This window comes from Bos grunniens, chromosome 11, assembly GCF_055505025.1.
Source record: "Bos grunniens cultivar Pamir isolate PY7600 chromosome 11, Bosgru_T2T1.0, whole genome shotgun sequence".
Classification (NCBI taxonomy): Eukaryota; Metazoa; Chordata; class Mammalia; order Artiodactyla; family Bovidae; genus Bos; species Bos grunniens.
The window spans coordinates 3,517,629-3,543,982 of NC_141175.1; the positions used below are offsets into that span (position 1 = coordinate 3,517,629).

General features: G+C 48.4%; 1 protein-coding gene across 3 annotated transcripts; it reads left to right on the forward strand.

The window, feature by feature from the left end:
- Nucleotides 1–1,689: 1,689 nt before the first annotated feature.
- SURF6 (surfeit 6) lies at nt 1,690–18,356 on the forward strand. Of its 3 annotated transcripts, none has more exons than XM_086324255.1 (5): nt 1,690–1,934; nt 5,440–5,634; nt 6,186–6,274; nt 7,164–7,367; nt 18,000–18,356. In XM_086324255.1, exons 1-5 carry the CDS (start codon nt 1,841–1,843, stop codon nt 18,081–18,083), a joined length of 666 nt encoding a protein of 221 aa, XP_086180381.1. In that variant the 5' UTR covers nt 1,690–1,840; the 3' UTR covers nt 18,084–18,356. The 3 variants fall into 3 exon arrangements, with proteins under 3 accessions (XP_086180381.1, XP_086180380.1, XP_086180382.1); XM_086324254.1 differs by lacking the exon at nt 18,000–18,356 and adding an exon at nt 7,475–8,451; XM_086324256.1 differs by lacking the exons at nt 6,186–6,274; nt 18,000–18,356 and adding an exon at nt 7,475–8,451 and having other exon boundaries at nt 1,690–2,047.
- The last annotated feature ends 7,998 nt before the right edge of the window (nt 18,357–26,354 follow it).

A 26,354-nucleotide genomic window follows, 5' to 3' on the forward strand; every position in this document is an offset into this window, starting at 1 on the left:
TGTACGGAGGAAGCGGCAGCCCGCGACCTGACACCTGCGATACTCAGAGTTTATCACTAGTCACCAAGGAGCCACACACTCGACGGGAACACCACCACGTGTTTTCTTCATCGCTCGCATCCCCGGGGCTTGGAACCTGCCTGGCGCGCAAGTCCTTTCCAGACGAACGCGGTCTCGCCAGCTTCCCCTTGGGGGCTGAGCTCTAAACAGGCCTCAATTACTACGGTCTGTATGCAGGTCAGGAAGCAACAGTTAGAACTGGACATGGAACAACACACTGGTTCCAAATAGGAAAAGGAGTACGTCAAGGCTGTATATTGTCACCCTGCTTATTTAATTTATATGCAGAGTACACTGTGAGAAACGCTGGACTGGAAGAAACACAAGCTGGAATCAAGATTGCCGGGAGAAATATCAATAACCTCAGCTACACAGATGATACCACCCTCATAGCAGAAAGTGAAGAGGAACTAAAAAGCCTCTTGATGAAAGTGAAAGTGGAGAGTGAAAAAGTTGGCTTAAAGCTCAACATTCAGAAAATGAAGATCATGGCATCTGGTCCCATCACTTCATGGCAAATAGATGGGGAAACAGTGGAAACAGTGTCAGAGTTTATTTTTCTGGGCTCCAAAATCACTTCGGATGGTGACTGCAGCCATGAAATTAAAAGACGCTTACTCCTTGGCAGGAAAGTTATGACCAACCTAGACAGCATATTCCAGAGAAGGCAATGGCACCCCACTCCAGTACTTTTGCCTGGAAAATCCCATGGGTGGAGGAGCCTGGTAGGCTGCAGTCCATGGGGTCGCTAAGAGTCGGACACTACTGAACAACTTCACTTTCACTTTTTCTCTTTCATGCATTGGAGAAGGAAATGGCAACCCACTCCAGTGTTCTTGCCTGGAGAATCCCAGGGGCAGGAGAGCCTGGCGGGCTGATGTCTACGGGGTCACACAGAGTCGGACACGACTGAAGTGACTTAGCAGCAGTAGCAGCAGCAGACAGCATATTCAAAAGCAGAGACATTACTTTGCCAACAAAGGTCCGTCTAGTCAAGGCTATGGTTTTTCCTGTGGTCATGTATGGATGTGAGAGTTGGACTGTGAAGAAGGCTGAGCACCAAAGAATGGATGCTTTTGAACTGTGGTGTTGGAGAAGACTCTTGAGAGTCCCTTGGACTGCAAGGAGATCCAACCAGTCCATTCTAAAGATCAGTCCTGGGTGTTCTTTGGAAGGAATGATGGTAAAGCTGAAACTCCAGTACTCTGGCCACCTCATGCGAAGAGTTGACTCATTGGAAAAGACTCTGATGCTGGGAGGGATTGGGGGCAGGAGGAGAAGGGGACGACAGGGGATGAGATGGCTGGATGGCATCACCGACTCGATGGATGTGAGTCTGGGTGAACTCTGGCAGTTGGTGATGGACAGGGAGGCCTGGCGTGCTGCGATTCAGGGGGTCGCAAAGAGTCGGACGCGACTGAACTGAACTGAAGTGATTCCAGTCGCCCCCATAGGTTACCGGGCGCCCGCCGCGTACTGGGAGCCGCCTCTGCCCACAATGCTTTGCGTCCCGCCCCACAGTGCTTTGCGTTTCCCGCCCCAAAGTCTTCCGGCGGCAGCGAGGCCCGGTTAATCGATCGCCGCGCGCTGGCGGCTCGGCGCTCGGCCAGCCGCGCCTGCGCACGTGGTGATTTCCAGCGAGTGCCGCTGGGCGGGTGAGGGTCTTGTCTCGTGCTGAGGGCCCTGTGGGCCTGGTGGCGGCCCGGAACGCTGCACCCCGGTCCTTCTCGCTCCGAGCAGGACGGTGAGCGAGCCCCGGCCGACCCCCGAGCCTCCGGCTATGACATCCCTGCTGGCGAAGGACGCTTACCTGCAGGGCCTGGCCAAGAAGATCTGCTCCCAGCCCAGCGCCGAGCCGCAGAAGCGCAAATCGGGTAAAGGCGCAGCCCGGGGGGCCAGGGCGGTGAGGGCTTCGGACAGGGTACCCCGTCCGCCCTCGCGGCGCTCGCGTCCCCACTCCCCTGCACCGCCCCTGAGCCGTCTTCAGGCGGAGCAGACCCTCAGACGCGTGAAGCGGGCCTGCGACGTTCCAGAGGGAGACACCGTGAGAGACGCTCAGGGCCGCGCCGCCGCCCCGGCCCGTTGGGGGCTGTCTCGGGGTCCGAGGGGGCTCAGCCGTGCGCCCCACCAGGCGGGAAGCTCCGCCGGGGTTTGGAGGACGTGACTCTGCGGAACAGGCTCGGCCAGCTCTCCACATTGAGTGGCAAGGCTGGTGTGAGCGTTGATGAGAAAGATGATTTATTCAGCCCATTACTGTGGGCAGTGTGGGGAGAAGGGAGGAAGAAGGTGGCCCTGCCAATGGTAGTGTACGTGGCAGGGGTGACAGGGCCCCCTCATACACACAAATAGGCGAAGCAGACAAAAGCTGCCCTGTGGGGAGCCGGGGCTCGTAAGTCCTGTCCAGCCTGGGAGGAGAGGGAGAGCGGCAGGGACGGGCGTGGACCTACCAGAGGAGAAACGGACTTTCGTTACACCCGGAAACCTGTTCACTCTAGGGGTTAAGTGAGTTCCCATCACTCAGTGAAAAGTTAGATCTGTGTCTTTCTAGTTCCTTTCCTATGTATTTCTCCCTGAACCAATCGGGTCCCTACTTGGTGCACTCATTTCTCATTTTCCTTTTAAAATATAAACATTTTCTCCACCTTTTCTTTGCCACATCACTTATGGGATCTTAGTTCCCCAACCACACATTGAACTCAGCCCTTGGCAGTGAGAGTGTGGGGTCCTAACCACTGATTCAGTTCAGCTGCTCAGTCGTGTCTGAGTCTTTTCCACCCCATGGACTGCAGCACCCCAGGCTTCCCTGTCCATCACCAATTCCCAGAGTTTGCTCAAACTCATGTCCATCGAGTCCATGATGCCATCCACCCATCCCACCATGTGTCAGTCCTCCCACCGCATCCTGACGCCTTCTACTCCTGCCTTCACTCTTTCCCAGAATCAGGATCTCCAGTGAATATTAGGTGTTGATTTCCTTTAGGATTGACTGGTTTGATCTTGCAGTCCAAGGGACACCAACTCCCAGAGCTTGCTCAAACTTCTGTCCATTGAATTGGTGATACCATTCAACCATCTCATCCTCTGTCATCCCCTTCTCCTGCCTTCAATCTTTCCCAGCATCAGGGTCTTTTTCAGTGAGTCAGTTCTTCACATCAGGTGGCCAAAGTATTGGCGCTTCAGCATCAGTCCTTCCAATGAATAGTCAGGACTGATTTCCTTTAGGATGGATTGGTTTGATCTCTTTGCAGTCCAAGGGACTCTCAGGAGTCTTCTCCAACACCACAGTTCAAAAGCATCAATTCTTTGGTGCTCAGCTTTCTTTATGGTCCAACTCTCACTTCCACACGTGACCACTGGAAAAACCACAGCTTTGACTAGCGGACCTTTGCTTTTTAGTATGTTGTCTAGGTTAGTCATAGCTTTTTTCCAAGAAGTAAGTGTCTTTTAATTTCATGGCTGCAGTCATTTTGGAGCCCAAGAAAATAAAATCTGTCACTGTTTGTACTGTTTCCCCATCTGTTTGCCATGAAGTGATGAGACTGGAGCCATGGTCTTCATTTTTTTTTTTTTTTTTTCCATTTTTTGAATGTTGAGTTTTAAGCCAGCTTTTTCACTCTCCTCTTTCACTTTCATCAAGAAGCTCTTTAGTTCCTCTTTGCTTTCTGCCATAAGGATGGTATCATCTGCATATCTCAGGTTACTGATATTTCTGCTGGCAATCTTGATTCCAGCTTGTGCTTCATCCAGTCTGGCATTTTGCATGATGTACTCTGCATATAAGTTAAATGAGCGGAGTGACAATATACTGCCTTGACGTATCCCAGTTTTGAACGAGTTCATTTTTCCATGTCTGGTTCTAACTGTTGCTTCTTGATCTGCATACAGATTTCTCAGGAGGCAGGTAAGGTGGTCTGGTATTCCCATCTCTTTAAAAATTTTCCACAGTTTGTTGTGATCCACACAGTCAAAGACTTTAGTGTAGTCAATGAAGCAGATGTAGGTGTTTTCCTGGAAATCCCCTTGCTTTTTCGATGATCCAGTGGATGTTGGCAATTTGATCTCTGGTTCCTCTGTCTTTTCTAAATCCAGCTTGAACATCTGAAACTTGTCAGTTTATGTACTGTTGAAGCCTAGCTTGGAGAATTTTGAGCATTACTTTGCTAGCAGGTGAGATGAGTGCAATTGTGCGGTAGTTTGAACATTCTTTGGCACTGCCTTTCTTTGAGATTGGAATGAAAACTGACCTTTTCCAGTCCTGTGGCCACTGCTGTTTTCCAAATTTGCTGACATATTGAATGCAGCACTTTTACAGCATCATCTTTTAGGATTTGAAGTAGCTCAGCTGGAATTCCATCACCTCCGCTAGCTTTGTTTGTAATGATGCTTTCTAAGGCCCACTTGACTTCACACTCCAGGATGTCTGGCTCTAGGTGAGTGATCACACCATCGTGGTTATCTGGATCATGAAGATCTTTTTTTGTATAGTTCTGTGTATCCTTGCCACCTTTTCTTAATATGTTCTGCTTCTGTTAGGTCCATGCTGTTTCTGTCCTTTATTGTGCCCATCTTGCATGAAATGTTTCCATGGTATCTCTTAATTTTCTTGAAGAGATCTCTAGTCTTTCCCATTCTGTTGTTTTCCTCTATTTCTTTGCATTGATCACTTAGGAAGGCTTTCTCTGCTGTTCTTTGGAACTCTGCGTTCAAGTGGGTATATCTTTCCTTTTCTCCTTTGCCTTTTGCTTCTCTTCTTTTCTCAGCTATTTGTAAGGCCTCCCCAGACAGCCATTTTGCCTGGACTGTCAGGGAATTCCCTTTCCATCTTTTAATTTGAAAGCGTGTGTGTGTGTGTTCAGTCAGCTCAGTGTGTCCAGCACTTTGCGGACCCCGTGTACTGTAGCCTGCCAGGCTTCCCTGTCCATGGCGTTTTTCCAGGCAAGAGTTCTGGAGCAGGTTGCCATTTCCTCCTCCAGGGCACCTTGCTGACACAAGGATCGAACCCGCATCTCTTTGCCAAGTGGATTCTTTCCCACTAGCGCCACCTGGGAAGCCCAAAACGATATAGCTCATTCTGGGGTACACAGTTTGTTGTGGGACGTGCCTTCATTGTCCCTGAGGATGGATACAAGGAGACTGCTGGGTCAGCGTGTGGATGTTGGCGGTGGGTCAGCATATTACACTCATCAGGGATTGATGAGTGTGACCAGTCTGCTTTCCAGGAGGTGTGTGGTTCTGAGCTCAGTGGATGAGGGTCCCCACAACTCCCATCTCAACTGGCTTTTGGCATCCTTCTGAAATCAAAACCTTTGCAGGACCTTCTTACCTACTGACTGGGTCACGGGGATTGAAGTGGCAGCCCTTTATCGTTTCTTGTTTCAGCTGGCAAAACTCAAGTCTCAGAAGCTGCTGCGCCCCCCAGGAAGAAGAGGAAGAAAGCGCAGAAGAAATCCCGGGAGCGGGAGAGGAAGACTGCAAAGCCCAAGGCCCAGGCCTCTGCGGAGAAGTCTGAGGCCAGGAAGCCAGAGGTGGCCAAGGAGGAGGAGGGAGCCACCAGCTCCACCAGGGTCCCAGCAGGTGAGGGGGGCAGGCAGGCAGGCAGAGCCTGCTGGGATCTGGGATAGGTGTGCATGTGGCCCTCTCTGGTTATAACAGCAAGATCAGGTACACTGGGATGGTATGAGGCTTTGTAGAGGACAGATCGCAGGGTCTGTGGGTGGATGGGCAGCTCAGGAAGGGCACAGAAGCCCCAGGTCATATAGTAACCGGGACAGAGAGGGGCATGGCTGTGTCCTCTAAAATCCTCAGCGACCTGGCATGCCGAGCTTCACTGCCCTCAAGTTTCTGAAGTGATGTCCTGAGAGCTGCCTCTGGGTGTGGGTGGGTGCCGCAGGAGTTGGAAGAATCCAGAGATGGGTTTGGCCCGTGCTACACAAGCAAGCCCTACCCCGGAGGCCAATCCAGCTTGAAGAGGCCCTACAGTTCCACCAGTGGCCACTGGGCGGGAGTGGGGGTGTGGGGCGCACACGGAGGCTCAGGCTTTGAATCCGGCCCCTGTTGTGGCGGGGGGGGGGGCACAGGAAGGTTGGGAGGGGCTCTCCTTTCGGATTTCTGATCCTTCTTTGCAGATGGCCTGGCCGCAGAGCCTGACTCTTTGTTTGCCTTGGACGTTCTGCGGCAGCGCCTGCATGAGAAGATTCAGGAGGCACGGGGCCAGGTAGGTGTGGGGTGGGGGCGGGCAAGGGTCTCTGGGTGCTGCAGGGCTTTCCCCACCCCACCTGGAGGAGACACCCTGGTGCTCTCCGAGGTTGGCTCCCTGCTCTGCCAGCCGTCGTGGGCCTGGGCAGGAGGGTCTCGGCAGCTCTGTTCTGCGGGAGGTCAGGTGCCGTTCTCGTCATCTAGGGGGGCGGTGCAGGCTCAGCCCCCATGTTGAGCTGCTGCCTCTTCTCTGCTGCGGCCTTTGAGAGGCTTGGGCTCCTCTCTCAGTAGCACTTCCTGGGCGTTCGTTCTTTTGATTGTCCTGACGGCCCCTGAGGTAAGCCAGGGCCTGAGGTGAGGCGACCTGCCCGAGGGGACCGCCACGGGACTGTTGCTCCGGGATGTGAACCAGCCTCAGTGCCGAGTGCTTAGTGGGGTCGCCTCCCCCTCCTTTCCCTGGGAACCTCCCCAGGCCTCTGCCGTGGGGGACAGGCCCGAGGGCCGTGCCTTCCTGCGGTGGTCCAGAGTGCTCTTGTCTGCCGGGCGGGGTCTGCACCAGCAACACTGCCTTGTCCTGACCGAACCTCCCCATCTGGTGGTGGCAGGGCCTCAGCCGCCTGCCGTCACCCCGTCTGACCGGATGGAGGCCAGTGTGCCCCTTGTTGGGTCATCAGGTAGACTTAGTGGCCCCCTTTTGGGAAGTGCCCTGGCAGGTGGTCTGTGCCTGGAATCTGGAAGGTGTGGTTCTCAGAGGGTCCCCTCGTCCTTGTTTTGGGCGCACTCTGGGGCCAAGTCATCTCGGGGTGGGACGCCGCACCCCGCCGGCCCTGGTCCTGACCTGACTGCACGTGCTAAGCTGGGGGCCCCATTATGAGAACCTTATGAGTGAGCGCGGGATCACCCCACAGGGCAGCGCCAAGGAGCTGTCCGCCGCTGTTTTGGAGAAAAGACGCCGGAGGAAGCAGGAGCGCGACCGGAAAAAGAGGAAACGGAGGGAGCTGAGAGCAAAGGAGAAGGCGGCCAAGGCACTGGAGGGGGCAGAGGCCACCGAGCCGGACCTTCAGGTGCCCAGGGAGGAGGCGCAGGCCCAGCCGGGGCTGCTCTTCAACAAGGTGAGCGCTGGGCTGAGTGCCCGCCCTGTGCTGCCGTGGGGCAGGCGGAAGTGGGCCCCGTGGCAGGCGGGCAGCGGCCCTAAGCTCGAGTCGCCCTCTCCCGCGAGGTGGAGGTGACCGAGGAGGAGCCGGCCAACAAGGCCCAGCGCCGGAAGGAGAAGAGGCAGAAGCTGAAGGGGAACCTGACACCGCTGACGGGCAGGAACTACCGGCAGCTGCTGGAGCGCCTGCAGGCGCGGCAGGCCCGGCTGGAGGATCTGCGGGACCGGGACGCGGGGCAGGCCCAGGAGCTCGAGGCCAAGATGCGCTGGACCAACCTGCTGTACAAGGCCGAGGGCGTGAGGATCCGCGACGATGAGCGCCTGCTGCAGGAGGCCCTGAAGCGCAAGGAGAAGCGGCGCGCGCAGCGCCAACGCGCCTGGGAGAAGCGCACGGCGCACGTGGTGGGCAAGATGCAGCAGAGGCAGGACCAGCGGCGGCAGAACCTGCGCAAGAAGAAGGCGGCCAAGGCCGAGCGCCGCCTGGAGAAGGCTCGCAAGAAGGGCCGCATCCTGCCCCAAGACCTGGAGCGCGCCGGCCTGGCCTGAGGCCCTGGCTGCCCAGCCCCCATCTCGGGTCATGCAGGCTCCGGCGGAAAGTGGACTCTGCCACGTACCTCTCACCGGTTTGTCCGGGGCTCAGTACCCCCGTGCAGAAGAGCCTTCAGATCCGGGGAAGGGGCTGACCCGGATCCAGCTCCAACCTCTTATTAGACCAGAGGCTCTCTGCAGGTTGTGGGGTAGCGGCCCAGGGAGCTGTGAGGAGGGAGCGGGCACCTGGGGGGGCTTTGCTGGCCGCCCCTTCCTCTCACTGTCGCAGGAGCAGGAAGGGCATGGCCTTTGTGACTGCGGTGTTGGCCCCAGGCGCGCTTGGTAAGGGAATAAGCAGCTCCTGCAGCAGAGCTACAGTGGAGGTGATGGGCTTGGTAACGGAGCAGGAGGGCGTCCTCAGGCGCCTGTGATTGAGTTACACAAGTTGATGTGGAAAGAGGGTAGAGAGTAGAATTTAAGGTGAAGATGGTTATTAAAAATTCTAACTACTAAAAGATAGTGTTATTGGAGTAGGAGGGAAAAGAAATTGGAGCCGGCTGGATAGTATCAGTCTAGGGGGAAGTGGGAGAGAAGGGGTAAAACCTGGAGAACTACCTGGATGGATGGAGGGTCCGCAGTGACGGACAGGTGAGTGCAAGCCCACAGGCAGGCAGCGTTGACACGCGCGGGTGAAGTGTGTGGTACGTGGGTTGTGTTTCAGGAAGACTTCGTAACATTCTTTAGACTAAATTCCAGTTAAGAAACAGATGGTAACCAAAAGGAAACTGGTGTGACTGTCATTAGATGACGATGTGTTACTAGAGTTTTAAAGGTATTGCTAGAGAGAAAGGATGTCACTGAATAGTGAAACAGGTTCAGATCACCTGGAAGGTAAACAGCCTTGCCCCAGAAACAGCTTCAGATCTGCCTAACAGAAGCTGACACTCTGCAAGAAGTCAGTTCACAAACCAAGTGGGAGATGCTTAACATCTGCTCTAGGGACTGATGGTCAAGTAGACAAAATCAGATGGATCCGGAAGATTCAGATGAGAGTGTTTATAAGCTTGATCTAATGGACACACAGACCTGTGTACCTGAAAACTGTGTGTACTGGGATTTCTCTAGTGGCCCAGTGCTTTAGTTCAGTCACTCAGTCACGTCCAACTCTTTGCTCCCCCTTGGACTACGGCATAACAGCAGGCTTTCCTGTCCATCACCGACTCCTGGAGCTTGCTCACACTCGTGTCCATCAAGTTGGTGATGGACTCTGCTCCAGTGCAGGGGTATGGGTTCAGTCCCTGGTTGGGAAACTAAGATCCTGGATTCCGCAGGCTGTGGCCACATTTTTTTTAAGAAATTAAAAAGAAAACCTCAAGCACACACGGAACAGTGGTGAAAACTGAGCATCACCTGGTCCACAAAGCAAGTCGTATTTCAGAGCTTGGGCTTCGCACAAAGTGTGTTATTGGGCCATAAGACAGTTTTAAATTCCAGAGGTAACTGTTAAAGTTACATGTCTGGAAGTTTAAAAACACACTTCTAAATTACCTGTCAAAGAATCCTCATAGATGTGAGAGACTGTTTAGGATTGGAAGATAACGGAAGTGGTGTGCATTAACATTTGTGGGCCTCAGCTGAGACAGTGCCAAAAGCACTTTATAGCCGCAAAGCTGTGCTTATGTGTATCCTTGGTTTTAAGTGTTAGCAGGTGAGTCCATCATGCGGCACAATTTTCTGCTTGACCTAGAGCCTCACTCCTGGGCTCTGTTGACCCGCTCTGCCCCGGGCAGTTGCTCCCAAATTAATGTCCACACGTTGCAGTCAGGAGAGTTGGGAGAGTGTAGCCCCCTGTGGGAGTTGAAGGAGCATCTCCCAAGGCCTGGTGGGTATGTGTCATTGGGTATTCCGCTCCTTCCTCTGAAGCCTGGAAGGCCAGGAAGCACGCCCCTCCACCCTAGAGTGCTGCTGTGGCCTAGTGTCATGTAGCTCGTGTGCGAAGCGAGCAAATGGTGCGCTTTGGTGGCATGTTGCATCAAGCAGCCCTGGACAATAGGAGTTAGAGGGAAGGAAGGGTGAGGAGGTATGGAGCATCCACCTGGTGGGAGACCGTCTGTGTCCAAGTATAGAACAACGCTGCAGCCACCCTGGGCTGGGCCGCCACGCTCCTGTCTGACCCAGGGCTGGGAGCTGGTGGTGCACAGAAGCAAGGACGTGCCACACAGGACTCAGGGCAACAGAAGTATCTCACTTGCAAGGAAGAGAACATTACTGGTTGAGTCTAGGAAGCTTGATGCCAACTTCTTGGGTGCTGTGTGCCTCGAGTGCAGAAAGTGAAATGCAGAAAACTTCCAACAGGCCTCACATCTCATATTTTCAGGACCAAATGACAAGAGTCTCAGAAGGCCCCCTTCCTGGTCTATCCAGTGAGTAGGATAAAAGTAACCCCTAACAGGACACATTCATGGACTGTGGCTCACGAGGATCTGGGTTCCAACAGTCCCACAAAGATGGTACTCTTAGTCCACTGGCCCTCCTCGGGTGAAGCTGGGAAGAAGGCTCCCAGCCAGCCTTTCCTTCTGCTTGGGTGCTCCAGGACTTGAGTGAACTCGTGGTTAGAAATTCAGTGAGGGGCTGTAAGCAATTGAGTAGCTCAGTGAAGCTCTTGTTCGCCAGAGCTGCCGTCCAGGTGCAGAGGGCAGAGACCGGTCTCCAGACCCCCATGGGCTGGCTCGTTTGGGTCATTGCACTGAGCACTAGCTTGGCCAACAGTTGAGGAACCTCACACGACCATGTCACAACATGTTCCCTGCTGCCCTCAGGTCCCCGGTCTGCACGGCCCCGGGAGCTTGGTTCTACCCCTGTGTCTCCCACAGCATTCCATCCAGCCTTCAAAGAGCCACTGTGGTGCCTCTCTGGTGCTTTTCCCAGGACCTTGGGAGAGGAGGAGTCTTCTGTAGGCTCCCCAGCCTATGAGGTGGATGAGCAGGTAACACAGTTAAGACCCTCCAACAAGCCTGGCCCTCTACTGAGAGTTCTTAGCTCTTGTAAGTTATTCCTAGGGATTTCTGTAAAGTTCACTTAACCTTAGCTTGGGCCACTGTGGGTTCCAGGTTTTGGCTGAGCACCAAAGGAAGTAATGGGAACTTTTCCGGTTCCCTAGTCAGCCCACTAGACCTTGCTTCTGGAAGGAACCATATCTGGAACTGCACCACTCCTTTCTTGGCCAAGCACTTCTAGAATTAGTTCCCACTTAGTTACGTGATTTTTTTTTCCCCCAAACTTTCTTTTCTTTTTTTTAAGGGAGTGCTGCTCCCTTTAAAAAAAAAAAAAAGTTTATTTCTTTTTGGCTGTGTTGGCTCTTCATTACTGCTCAGGCTTTTCTCTAGTTGTGAATGGGGGCTCCTCTCTAAATAAATGGGCTTTATTTCAGTGGCCTCTCGTGCAGCACAGGCTCAGTAGTTGGGAGATACTGACTTAGTTGCTCTTTGCCATGTGGGATCCTCCCGGATCAGGGATCGAACCCATGTCATCTGCATTGGCTGGCAAATTCTCTACCACTGAGCCACCAGGGAAGCCCCTCAGACTCTTCTGACTTTGACTTTGTAATTGACCACGTGGGTCTTGCTGAGATCTCTCATATATCAGTCTAGAGACAAGGTGAGATGGGGGTGAAATGGAGGAGACTGGTTTCACCTTGGAAGTGACGCCTCAGATGAGTTTTTAGATATGGCAGGGACTGATTTCTCAAGGTGGTCCTCGGTAGGTTGGATATTCAGGGTACCCAAGGTACCCAAAATTGTCCAAATACCCCTGTCTCAATTCCCAGGACTGATGAGTGCTCCAGCTCTCCCATGAGAGATCTGGTAAGGTTGTGAATTCACCTGTTGGTAGGATTTGCTAGTGAACTAGCTAAAACTTCAGTTTTCTGTTAATTCAGTCTTGGCAGTTGCAAACTCAGAGATTCTTCTACAAAGTAAGAGAAAGTTCCTGATTCTCAGCTCTTGTCTTGACCTAAAACTTTAGGACTTTGAGCCTGTCGTTGTCTATTGACTACCCAGCACTGTTAAGGGAGACCTCCCCATCCCCAGTCGCCTTGAGTAGTCCTTGAGTTTCTCAAGTCTTACTGTTTTTAAGGTGGTGTCAGCTAGTCTCAAAGTCTTGCCTTCAAAAGATATTTGTCTCTGGTGTCCACATCTCCAGATAAGTTGTTTTGTAGCTGTGTGCCAGTACATCCAGGGTCCCCTCCCTTGGTGCTGTCTAGATGGCTACCCTCTGCTAAAATCATAGGCTTCCCAGGTGGTGCTACTGGTAAGGAACCCACATGTCAACGCAGAAGACGTAAGAAATGTGGCTTCAGTCCCTGGGTCGGGAAGATCCCCTGTAGAGGGCATGGCAACCCACTCCAGTATTCTTGCCTGGAGAATCCCACTGACAGAGGAGCCTGGTGGGCTACAGCCCATAGGGTTGCTAAGGGTCAGTACGACAGAAGCGCCTTCGCATACACAGCTAAAATCCAGCCAGATAACAAATCCCAGGTTTTCCCTGACTCATCCATGACAGGTCATGTTGTGTTGTGTTCACAAAAGTGCTTTTTAACAAAACTAGTAGTTAAAAGCCACGCTGATGACTGGATATGTCTTAGCAACTAGGAATAGAGGAAAGTGTCCTCAACTGGGTAAAAGTTTACCAAAAGTGTAAAAATACCATCATACTTAATACCGTCATCAGAGTTTTCTTGCTAAGATGAAGAACAAGGCAAGAATGTCTCTTCTCATAGCTGCTTTTCAGTGTCACACTAGAAGTCCTAGCACATGCAATAAGACAAGAAAAATAAAACATGCAGATTGGGAAGGAAGAAGTCAAACTGTCTTTGCAAATGACATGATCATCTATATAGACATCCAAAAGATGACAAACCCTGAAACGCATAAATGACTATATCAGGGTTGCGGGGTACAAAGTAAACATGTAAACGTCAGCCGCTTTCCTGTATACCAGTAATGAACAAGTGGACTTTAAAATCAATAACATATTATCATTTACACTGTGAAAATCAATATAAGCATACCTCAGATATATTGCCATTTATTGCAATATCCAGATATTGCAGATAGACCACCACAATAAAATGAATATTGCAATAAAGTCACACCTTTTTCTTTTGTTTCCCAGAGCATATAAAAGTTATGTTTACACTATATTGTGGTTAGTTATTAAGTGTGCAATAACATTATGTCTAAAAAAAATGCACATACCCACACCTTAATTTTTAAAATATTAGCAAAAAATGCTACCCGTCACCTGAACCTGCAGTGAGTTGTATTAAAATCAAAGATCACAGATCACTGTAACATACAATAACAGTATAAAGTTTTCTTTCAAGATTGTGAGAGGTGCAAAATGGGACATAGAAGCATGAAGTAAGGGAACGCTGCTGGGAACATGGTGCTGACGGACGCTTGACGCGCCAGCCTTCAATTTTTAAGGAAGCAGTGTCCTTGACGTGGAGTAAGGCAAAGTGCAGGAAGAGGTGTGCCTGTAAAGGGCGATCTCGCTGACACGGAGCTGAAAGGACAGAAGCAGAAGCTCTCATGCACATATCACTCAATACAGTGTCAGTAGGAGCTGGGCCTTGCCTCTCAGGCAGGAATGACCCCACTACTGCCAACAGGAGGAAGAGAGAATTTCTCCTTGCCTGGTGGTAGCTCAATGTCAGGCTGTCACAACTCAGCTGATGAAAATCCACTGTACGTCAAGTCCCAGTTTACTCCAATGGACATATAATTTTTAGTAGCCCTTTCCAACTTCCCCTTCTGCTCTATAAAAGAGTTTCCTTGCAGCTTCCATGGTGGCCTGGTGGTAAAGAGTCTACCTTGCAATGCAGGGTATGTGGGTTCAAACATTGGTCAGGGAACTAAGATCCCATATGCCATAGGGCACCCTAGTCCACAAGGAAGAGCTGCTGAGCCCGTGCACCACAACTAGAGAGTCCATGCACTGCCAGGAGAAGGTCCCATATGACACAGGATCCTACGTGCTGCAGCGAAGACCTGATGCAGCCAATAACTGTTTGAAAAGTCTCCTTTACTGGACTTGCATGCGGTCCACCATAGTTGCATGTCCTGAATTGCAATTATTTGCTGCTCCTGAATAGGCCTTTTTTTTGGTGGTGGTGGTGGTGAAATAACTGATTGTCACTAACACACCTGTTAAAGTGAAGTCGCTCAGTCATGTCTGACTCTTGGTGACCCCATGGACTGTAGCCTATCAGGCTCCTCTGTCCATGGGATTTTCCAGGCAAGAGTGCTGGAGTGGACTGTCATTTCCTTCTCCAGGGGATCTTCCTGACCCAGGGATCGAACCTGGGTCTCCTGGATTGCAGGCAGATGCTTTACCATCTGAGCCACCAGGGGAGCCCTGACACACCTGTTAGAAATGGCCAGAATGCAGAACACTTGACGACATTGAATTCTGGTGAAGATATGGAGCAGTACAGTTTCATTCACTGCCAGAATGCAAAATGATATAGCTGTGTTAAAAAAAAAAAAAAAAACACTGGCAGTTTCTTACAAAATGAAACAAATTCTTACCGTATGACCCAGCAATCATACTCCTCAGTATTCACCCAAATAAAGTGAAAATTTATGTCCATACAAAATCCTGCAGAAGGACGTTTATAACAGCCTTATTTACAATTGCCAAAACTTAGAAGCAGAGCAACCTAGATGTCCATTGACAGATGAGTAGAGAAAAAAATTGTGGTACATATATATAATGGAATATTACTCAACTATAAAAAAGAATATATTTGAGTCAATCCTAAAGAGGTGGATGAACCTAGAGCCTATTATGCAGAATGAAGTAGGTCAGAAGTTCAGTCACTTAGTCGTGTCTGACTCTTGGGACCCCATGGACTGCAGCGCTCCAGGCTTCCCTGTCCATCACCAACTCCCAGAGCTTGCTCAAATTCATGTCCACTGAGTCAGTAATGCCATCCAAACATCTTATCCTCTGTCGGCCCCTTCTCTTCCTGCCTTCAATGTTTCCCAGCATCAGGGTCTTTTCCAATGAATCAGTTCTTCGCATCAGGTGGCCAAAGCATTGTGGCTTCAGCATCAGTCCTTCCAATGATTATTCAGGACTGATTTCCTTTATGATGGACTGGTTTGATCTCCTTGCAGTCCAAGGGACTCTCAAGAGTCTTCTCCAACACCACAGTTCAAAAGCATCAATTCTTTGGTGGTCAGCTTTCTTTATAGTCCAACTCTCACATCCATACATGACTACTGGAAAAACCATAGCTTTGAGTAGACGGACCTTTGTTGGCAAAGTAATGTCTCCGCTTTTGAATATGCTGTCTAGGTTGGTCATAGCTTTTCTTCCAAGGAGCAAGCATCTTTTAATTTCATGGCTGCAGTCACCATCTGCAGTGATTTTGGAGCTCCAAAAATAAAGTCTCTCACTGTTTCCCCGTCTATTTGCTGTGAAGTGATGGACCAGATGCCATGATCTTAGTTTTCTGAATGTTGAGCTTTAAGCCAACTTTTTCACTCTCCTCTTTCACTTTCATCAAGAGGCTCTTTAGTTCTTCCTCACTTTCTGTCATAGGGTGGTGTCATCTGTGTATCTGAGGTTATTGGTATTTCTCCTGGCAATCTTGATCCCAGCTTGTGCTTCATCCAGCCCAGCATTTCTCATGATGCACTCTGTGAAAGTTAAATAAATTAAATAAGCAGGGTGACAATATACAGCCTTGACGTGCTCCTTTCCAGATTTGGAACCAGTCTATTGTTCCATTTCCAGTTCTAACTGTTGCTTCTTGACCAGCACACAGATTTCTCAGGAGGCAGGTAAGGTGGTCTGATATTCCCAAGTCTTTAAGAATTTTCCACAGTTTGTTGTGATTCACACAACTATAAAAAAGAATGTATTCAAGTCAGTCCTAATGAGGTGGATGAACGTAGAGCCTATTACACAGCGTGAAGTAAGTCAGAAAGAGAAAGACAAATACTGTGTATTAACACATGTGTATGGAATCTAGAAAGATGGTATTGAGGAACCTATTTGCAGGGCAGCAATGGAGATGCAGACATAGAGAGCAGACTTGTGGACACAGTAGGGGAAGGAGGCGGGGATGAGCTGAGAGAGTAGCATTGAAACATATACATTACCATATGGAAGACAGATAGCAAGTGGGAGTTTGCTGTGTGACCCAGGGAGGTCAACTTGACACCCTCTGGCAACCTAGAGGAGCAGGGTGGGGTGGGCGATGGGAGGGGTGTTCACAAGGGAGGGGACATATGTATACTTGTGACTGATTCATGTCGATGTATGGCAGAAAGCAACACAATATTGGAAAGCAATTATCGTCCAAAAAAAAAAAGACATCCTTCAGGAGACCAATAAATAAATGTTGGTCCATTCAGACCAACATGAATACATAATATTAAGTGAAAGAACCCAATCTGAAAAGGCTACAAAGTGACTGATTCCAGCTGTTTATGACAGTCTGGAAAAGGCAAAACCATGCAGACAGTAGAAAGATCAGTGGTTGCCAGGGAGTAAGGGGAGGTGGAGGGGCGAAAAGGTGGAGCACAGAGGATGTTTAGGGCACTGAAACGATTCTGCACAATCCTGTGATGGAGGGCACACGCCATTATACATGTGTCAAAACCCATCGGATGCACAGGCGCTTCCCTGGCAGCTCAGATGGCCAAGAGTCCACCTGCAATGTGTGAGGCCAGGGTTTGATCCCTGGGTCAGGAAGAGCCCCTGGAGGAGGGAATGGATACCCATTCCAGAATTCTTGACTGGAGAATGCCATGGGCAGAGGAGCCTGGCAGGCTACAGTCCTTGGGGTCACAAAGAGTCAGGCACGACTGAGTGACTAATGCTTTCACTTTTCACTTTTGAAGAATGTACAGCACCAAGAGTGAATCCTAATGTGAACTGGACTTTGGGTGATAATGACGTGTCAGTGTAGGCTCATTGATCCTCACCTGTGGTGCAGGATGTCGGTAGTGCGGAAGGCCGTGTGTGGGAGACAAGAGGTTTTATGGGAACTGTTTGCACTCAGTGAACCTAAAACTGCTCTTAAAAAAAAAATTTAGGGACTTCCCTGGCAGTCCAGTGGTTAAGCCTTCATGCCTCCACTGCAAGGGGCATGGTTTCAGTCCCTGGTCAGTGAACTAAGATCCCACATGTTGCTTGCCATGGCCAAAAAAGTAGTAATAATAAAGTTTATTAGTTGAAAAAACAGAGTGATCATTGAAACTGAACGCTTTTCCCTGGAAGTGTGGTGTATCACTTCTGGTCACACTTCACTGCCCAAAGCAAGTCACATGGCTACAGTTCTTCCCAGGGCCTGGAAAGAGAGAGCAAGGATGTTCTTAGGAGCTCTGATGCCTCCTGAGCAAGTGTCACCTGCCGCCACTCTTGGTACAAATGTTTATGTCAATCAGGACTCTTAGGTGCAATTAATTGTATTAATTTAAGCAGAAAGGGGATTTATTAAAAAAGATATTAGGGCATGTCCAACTTGAAGATTCCTCTAGTCTCCTTTCAGAAAGTACCACAGAGCAACTCGGAGAGGAAAAAAAAAAACAGAAACCACCTCCTAGAGTTAACTAACGATGCATTTAATGTCTTGGACCATACAGAAGTGGACAAGGCGTGGGAAATAGTAGAGGGGCGTCAGGAGAGCCAAATGAAGGGAGCAGGGGTTGTGCTTGGCTCCAAAGCTCTGGAAGCACTGGTGAGCCCCCTTCTCCAAGGTGCAAACCCAAAATCCTGCTCTGGCAATGAGGACGGCATGGGCGATGCAGCAGCCAGAGCCTGCGTGGAGTTCTGCTTCTGAGAAGCAGAGGGCTGGGTGTTGAATGAAGACCTACATGATGAGGTTTATTTGCAGGACTGTGTTGGAGGCTGGGGTTAGAGAGTCGATGCACTGGGAACAGCCTTAAAGCTTCCTTTTCTCTCTGACTCAGCGAAGTAAAGGCTAGAGGAACTGACACATCACGGAAATCCTTATTGCCCTTAATTATGATCTTGTTCCCTCCCACAGGGACACTTGTGCAACTGTCTATGCCAGGAAATACCTTACGTGTGGATGAGTTTCAAAATGGGGAATAGCAGAGGATCTATGTAATAACCTTACAGGATTAAAAGGAAGAAAGGAAAAGGTGAAACTTGTGGAAAATGAAGAAGCCACACCAAAAAAATTTATAAAACAGATGGACTTCTGTCTGATATTTCTCCATGAATTTTCAAAAAATTAAGCAATCTCCTTAAAGCACAAAACAGAAAAATATGAGCTTATGGAGGAAATAGTCAACAGAAGGATTTAAAAATCTAAGTGAGACAAACTCAGTGGAAAAAAATCATCACAGAAATTAAGTAAAATTAGAATTAGCATATGAAAGGACGGCTGGCTGTGTTGTGTTCGTTGCTCAGTCGTGTCTGACTCTTTGTGACCCCAGCGGCTCTAGCCCACCAGGCTCCTCTGTCCATGGGATTCTCCAGGCAAGAACACTGGAGTGTGTAGCCGTTCCCTTCTCCAGAGGATCTTCCTGACCCAGGGATAGAACCCGGGTCTCCCACATCACAGGCAGATTCTTTACCATCTGAGCCACCAGGGAAGCCCATATGAAAGAATGCTGCTGCTAAGTCGCTTCAGTCGTGTCCGACTCTGCGACCCCAGAGATGGCAGCCCACCAGGATCCCCCGTCCCTGGGATTCTCCAGGCAAGAGTACTGGAGTGGGGTGCCATTGCCTTCTCCATATGAAAGAATAAACCCTCCTAAAAACACTGTAAGGGACATGGGGGGAAAAGTCATGATTATAGGAGTCCCAGAAGAAGCAGGCAGGAAGAAAGAAGCTGAGAGCATATTTGAAGACATAATAGCTGAAAATTCCCCTAACCTGGGAATGGAGGCAGACATCCCGTCCAGGAAGCAAAGGCAATCTCAAAGGGAATCAACCCAAAGAGGGTCACACCAAGACACACTGTAATTAAAAGGGCAAAGATTAAAGATAAGGAGAGAATGCTGTAATCAACAGGGAAAAGTAACATACAAGGTAACTCCCATTAAGCAAACTTTTCAGCAGAAACTCTAAGCCAGAAGAGAGTGAGTGGCATGATATACCTCAAGTGATGAAAAGGAATAACCTACAACCAAGAAGACTCAGCAAGGCTTTTATTCACATTTCATGGAAAGATCAAAAGTTTTACAGACAAAAACTAAAAGAGGTCAGCACCATCAAACCAGCTTTACAAGAAGTGTTAAAAGAACCTGTCCAAGTTGAAAAGAGAAGGCCACAGCTAGAGCTCCTTGGTAAAGGCAAACATGTCAACCATAGTAGGGAGGTTAAAAGGTCATCTATATCCAAAATAAGTAGTTAAGGGATACACACACACACACACACACACACACACAGATGTCAAAAACTAAATGTCGAGGGTGGTGTAGTAAAAACGAAGGGTTGTTAAAATGCTGGGAAGGTCATGTTCAACATCCCTTAAGCTAGGCTTCAGCAGTATGCGAACCAAGAACTTCCAGATGTTCAAGCTGGTTTAGAAAAGGCAGGGGAACCAGAGATCAAATTGCCAACATCTGTTGGATCATAGAGAAAGCAAGGGGATTTCCAGGAAAACACTTCTGCTTCACTGACTACATGAAAGCCTTTGACTGTGTGGATCACAAGAAACTGTGGAAAATTCTTAAAGTGGTGGGAATACCAGACCACCTTACCTGCCTCCTGAGAAACCTGTATGCAGAACAAGAAGCAACAATTAGAACTGGATATGGAACAACTGGTTCAAAATTGGGAAAGGATTACATCAAGGCTGTATATTGGAACCCTGCCTGTTTAACTTATATGCAGGGTGCATCATGCAAAATGCCAGACTAGACCACTCACAAGCTGGAATCAAGATTGCCGGGAGAAATCAACAACCTCAGATATGCAGATGATACCACTCTAATGGCAAAAAGCAAAGAGGAACTAAAGAGCTTCTTGATGAGAGTTAAAGAGGAGAGTGAAAAAGCTGGCTTAAAATTCAACATTCAAAAAACTAAGATCATGACATCCAGCCCCATCACTTCATGGCAAACAGAAGGAGAAAACATGGAGCAGTCACAGACTTCCTTCTCCTGGCTCCAGAATCGCTGAGACAGTGACTGCAGCCATGAAATTAAAAGCGCTTGCTCCTTGGAAGGAAAGCTGTGACAAACCTAGACAGGGTATTAAAAGACAGAGGTGTCACTTTGCCAACAAAAGTCTATATAGACAAAGCTATGTTCTTTCCAGTAGTCACATACAGATATGCGAGTTGGATCACAAAGAAGGCTGAGCCCTGACGGATTGATGCTTTTGAACTGTGGTGCTGGAGGAGACTCTTGAGTGTCCCTTGGACAGCGAGAAGATCAAATCAGTCAATCCTAAAGGAAAGCAACCCTGAATATTCACTGGAAGGATTGATGCTGAAGCTCCAATACTTTGCCCACCTGATGCAAAGAGCTGACTGATTGGAAAAGACCCTGATGCTGGGAAAGACTGAAGGCAGGAGGAGAAGGGGACGAGAGAGGATGAGATGGTTGGATGGCATCACCGACTCAACAGACATGAGTTTGCGCAAGCTCTGGGAGATAGTGAAGGACAGGGGAGCCTGGTGTGCTGCAGTCCATGGGGCACAAAGAATTGGACAGGACTTAGTCACTGAACAACAACTGCAAGAACAAACGCATGTGTGTGTGTGTGTGTGTGTGTGTGTGTGTGTGTGTAAATGGGGGAATGTAGTAAATAACTCTGAATACCTTTTGATGGTGGCGTGTTGATGGGACTACAAAATGGCGAAGCAGGACATGCTCTCATCTTCTGCGAGAATTCCAAAATTACAACTCGCTGCTGAACAACCGTTGACAGGAGAATGTTAGATCCCATCAAAAAAAGATACCCCACGTCCAAGGGCAAAGGAGAAGCCCCAGCAAGACAGTAGGAGGGGCAAAATCGCATTTAGAATCAAACCCCATACCTGCCAGAGATGCTCAGAGGGCTCAGACAAACCTTGTGGGCACCAGGAGCCCACAGAGACTGAGCCAGAACTGTGTTTGAGTGTCTCCTGTGGGGGTACAGGCCAGCAGTGGCCTGCCACACGGGCAGGGGCTCTGGGTGCAGCAGACCTGGGTATGGCACAAGCCCTCTTGGAGGAGGTTGCCATTAACCTCACCACAGAGCCATCAGAACTTACCCAGGACTGGGAAACAGACTCTGGGAGGGCACAAACAGAACCCTGCACACCAGGACCCAGGAGAAAGGAGCTGTGACCCCACAAGAGACTGCCCCAGACTTGCCCGGGAGTGTCCTGGAGTCTCTGGCGGAGGCGTGGGTTGGCGGTGGCCTGCTGCAGGGTCGGGGGCACTGACTGTAGCAGTGCATCATGGACCTTCTGAAGGAGGTCGCCATTATCTTCATCACCTCCACCATAGTTTGGCCTCAGGTCAAACAACAGGGAGGGAACACAGCCCCTTCCATCAACAGATCAGATCAGATCAGTCACTCAATCGTGTCCGACTCTTCGACCCCATGAATTGTAGCACGCCAGGCCACCCTGCCCATCACCAACTCCCGAAGTTCACTGAGACTCATGTCCATCGAGTCAGTGATGTCATCCAGCCATCTCATCCTCTGTCATCCCCTTCTCCTCCTGCCCCCAATCCCTCCCAGCATCAGAGTCTTTTCCAATGAGTCAACTCTTCGCATGAGGTGGCCAAAGGACCGGAGTTTGAACTTTAGCATCATTCCTTCCAAAGAAATCCCAGGGCTGATCTCCTTCCGAATGCACTGGTTGGATCTCCTTGCAGTCCAAGGGACTCTCAAGAGTCTTCTCCAACACCACAGTTCAAAAGCATCAATTCTTCAGCACTCAGCCTTCTTCACAGACTCTCACATCCATACATGACCACAGGAAAAACCATAGCCTTGACTAGACGGACCTTTGTTGGCAAAGTAATGTCTCTGCTTTTCAATATGCTATCTAGGTTGGTCATAACTTTCCTTCCAAGGAGTAAGCGTCTTTTAATTTCATGGCTGCAGTCACCATCTGCAGTGATTTTGGAGCCCAGAAAAATAAACTCTGACACTGTTTCCACTGTTTCCCCATCTATTTCCCATGAAGTGATGGGACCAGATGCCATGATCTTCGTTTTCTGAATGTTGAGCTTTAAGCCAACTTTTTCACTCTCCACTTTCACTTTCATCAAGAGGCTTGTGAATTCCTCTTCAATTTCTGCCATAAGGGTGGTGTCATCTGCATATCTGAGGTTATTGATATTTCTCCTGGCAATCTTGATTCCAGCTTGTGTTTCTTCCAGTCCAGCATTTCTCATGATGTACTCTGCATAGAAGTTAAACAAGCAGGGTGACAATATACAGCCTTGACGTACTCCTTTTCCTATTTGGAACCAGTCTGTTGTTCCATGTCCAGTTCTAACTGTTGCTTCCTGACCTGCATACACATTTCTCGAGAGGCAGATCAGGTGGTCTGGTATTCCCATCTCTTTCAGATTTTTCCGCAGTTTATTGTGATCCACACAGTCAAAGGCTTTGGCATAGTCAATAAAGCAGAAATAGATGCTTTTCTGGAACTCTCTTGCTTTTTCCATGATCCAGCGGATGTTGGCAATTTGATCTCTGGTTCCTCTGCCTTTTCCAAAACCAGCTTGAACATCAGGAAGTTCACGGATCACATATTGCTGAAGCCTGGCTTGGAGAATTTTGAGCATTACTTTACTCGCGTGTGAGATAAGTGCAATTGTGCAGTAGTTTGAGCATTCTTTGGCATTGCCTTTCTTTGGGATTGGAATGAAAACTGACCTTTTCCAGTCCTGTGGCCACTGCTGAATTTTCCAAATTTGCTGGCATATTGAGTGCAGCACTTTCACAGCATCATCTTCCAGGATTTTAAGTAGCTCCACTGGAATTCCATCACCTCCACTAGCTTTGTTCGTAGTGATGCTTTCTAAGGCCCACTTGACTTCACATTCCAGGATGTCTGGCTCTAGGTCAGTGATCACACCATCGTGATTATCTGGGTCGTGAAGATCTTTTTTGTACAGTTCTTCTGTGTATTCTTGCCATCTCTTCTTAATATCTTCTGCTTCTGTTAGGTCCATACCATTTCTGTCCTTTATCGAGCCCATCTTTGCATGAAATGTTCCTTTGGTATCTCTGATTTTCTTGAAGAGATCCCTAGTCTTTCCCATTCTGTTGTTTTCCTCTATTTCTTTGCATTGATCGATGAAAAAGGCTTTCTTATCTCTTCTTGCTATTCTTTGGAACTTTGCATTCAGATGTTTATATCTTTCCTTTTCTCCTTTGCTTTTCGCTTCTCTTCTTTTCACAGCTATTTGTAAGGCCTCGCCAGACAGCCATTTTGCTTTTTTGCATTTCTTTTCCATGGGGATGGTCTTGATTCCTGTCTCCTGTACAATGTCACGAACCTCATTCCATAGATCATCAGGCACTCTATCTATCAGATCTAGGCCCTTAAATCTATTTCTCACTTCCACTGTATAATCATAAGGGATTTGATTTAGGTCATACCTGAATGGTCTAGTGGTTTTCCGTACTTTCTTCAATTTCAGTCTGAATTTGGCAATAAGGAGTTCATGGTCTGAGCCACAGTCAGCTTCTGGTCTTGTTTTTGCTGACTGTATAGAGCTTCTCCATCTTTGGCTGCAAAGAATATAACCAATCTGATTTCAATATTGACCATCTGGTGATGTCCATGTGTAGAGTCTTCTCTTGTGTTGTTGGGAGAGGATGTTTGTTATGACCAGTGCATTTTCTTGGCAAAACTCTATTAGTCTTTGCCCTGCTTCATTCTGTATTCCAAGGCCAAATTTGCCTGTTACTCCAGGTGTTTCTTGACTTCCTACTTTTGCATTCCAGTCCCCTATAATGAAAAGGACATCTTTTTTGGGTGTTAGTTCTAAAAGGTCTTGTAGGTCTTCATAGAACCGTTGAGCTTCTTTAGCGTTACTGGTTGGGGCATAGAATTGGATTACTGTGATATTGAATGGTTTGCCTTGGAAACGAACAGAGATCATTCTGTCGTTTTTGAGATTGCACCCAAGTACTGCATTTCGGACTCTTTTGTTGACCATGATGGCTACTCCATTTCTTCTGAGGGATTCTTGACTGCAGTAGTAGATATAATGGTCATCTGAGTTAAATTCACCCATTCCAGTCCATTTTAGTTCTCTGATTCCTAGAATGTCGACATTCACTCTTGCCATCTCTTGTTTGAGCACTTCTAATTTGCCTTGATTCATGGACCTGACATTCCAGGTTCCTATGCAATATTGTTCTTTACAGCATCGGACCTTGCTTCTATCACCAGTCACATCCACAGCTGGGTATTCTTTTTGCTTTGGCTCCATCCCTTCATTCTTTCTGGAGTTATTTCTCCACTGATCTCCAGTAGCATATTGGGCACCTACTGACTTGGGGAGTTTCTCTTTCAGTATCCTATCATTTTGCCTTTTCATACTGTTCATGGGGTTCTCAAGGCAAGAATAGTGAAGTGGTTTGCCAGTCCCTTCTCCAGTGGACCACATTCTGTCAACAGAAAACCAGATTAAAGATTTACTGAGCATGGCCCGGCCCATTAGAACAAGACCCAGTTTCCCCCTCAGTCAGTCTCTCCCATCAGGAAGCTTCCATAAGCCTCTTATCCTTCTCCATCAGAGGGCAGACAGACTGAAAACCACAATCACAGAAAACTAACCAAACTGATCACATGAACCACAGCCTTGTGATTTCATTGAAACTGGGCCATGCCGTGTAGGGCCACCCAAGACAGACGGGTCACGGTGGAGAATTCTGACAAAATATGGTCCACTGGAGAAGGAAATGGCAAACCACTCCACTATTCTTGCCTTGAGAACCCCATGAACAGTATGAAAAGGCGAAAAGACAGGACACTGAAAGATAAACTCGTCACATCGGGAGGTGCCCAATATGCTCCTGGAGATCAGTGGAGAAATAACTCCAGAAAGAATGAAGAGACAGAGCCAAAGCAAAAACAACACCCAGCTGTGGATGTGACTGTGATGGAAGTAAAGTCTGATGCTATAAAGAGCAATATTGCATAGGAACCTGGAATGTTAGGTCCATGAATCAAGATAAATTGGAAGTGGTCAAACAAGAGATGGCAAGAGTGAATATCGACATTCTAGGAATCAGCAAACTAAAATGGACTGGAATGGGTGAATTTAACTCAAATGATCATTATATCTACTACTGTGGGCAAGAATCCCTTACAAGAAATGGAGTAGCCATCATAGTCAACAAAAGAGTCCGAAATGCAGTACTTGGATGCAGTCTCAAAAATGACAGAATGATCTCTGTTCATTTCCAAGGCAAACCATTCAATATCACAGTAATCCAAGTCTGTGCCCAACCAGTAATGCTGAAGAAGCTGAAGTCGAACAGTTCTATGAAGACCTACGAGACTTTCTAGAACTAACACCCCCCAAAAATGTCCTTTTCATTATGGGGGACTGGAATGCAAAAGTAGGAAGTCAAGAGATACCTGGAGTAAAAGGCAAATTTGACCTTGGAGTACAAAATGAAGCAGGGCAAAGGCTAACAGAGTTTTGCCAAGGAACGCACTGGTCATAGCAAACACCCTCTTCCAACAACACAAGAGAAGACTCTACACATGGACATCACCAGATGGTCAATATTGAAATCAGATTGATTATATTCTTTACAGCCAAAGATGGAGAAGCTCTGTACAGTCAGCAAAAACAAGACCGAGAGCTGACTGTGGCTCAAATCATGAACCCCTTATTGCCAAATTCAGACTTAAATTGAAGAAAGTAGGGAAAACCACCAGACCATTCAGGTATGATCTAAATCAAATCCCTTATGATTGTACAGTGGAAGTGACAAATAGATTCAAGGGATTAGATCTGATAGTGCCTGAAGAACTATGGCCGGAGGTTTGTGACACTATACAGGAGGCAGTGATCAAGACCATCCCCAAGAAAAAGAAATGCAAAAAGGCAAAATGCTTGTCTGATGAGGCCTTACAAATAGCTGAGAAAAGAAGAGAAGCAAAGGCAAAGGAGAAAAGGAAAGATATAACCATCTGAATGCAGAGTTCCAAAGAAGAGCAAGGAGAGATAAGAAAGCGTTCCTCAGTGATCAGTGCAAAGATAATAGAGAAAAAGAATAGAATGGGAAAGACTAAAGATCTCTTCAAGAAAATTAAAGATACCAAGGGAACATTTCATGCATAGATGGGCATAATTAAGGACAGAAACGGTATGGACCCAACAGAAGCAGAAGATAGTAAGAAAAGGTGGCAAGAATACACAGAAGAACTATACAAAAAAAAGATCCAGATAAC

What these genes read in the sequence shown, in the direction of transcription:
- SURF6 (XM_086324256.1), top strand. Translation starts at nt 1,841, where the DNA reads ATGACATCCCTGCTGGCGAAGGACGCTTACCTGCAGGGCCTGGCCAAG. An exon ending in CGCCCCTGAGCCGTCTTCAG is followed by an intron (nt 2,048 to 5,439) that starts GCGGAGCAGACC and finishes TTCTTGTTTCAG; the next exon opens with CTGGCAAAACTCAAGTCTCA. An exon ending in CGGGGCTGCTCTTCAACAAG is followed by an intron (nt 7,368 to 7,474) that starts GTGAGCGCTGGG and finishes CTCTCCCGCGAG; the next exon opens with GTGGAGGTGACCGAGGAGGA.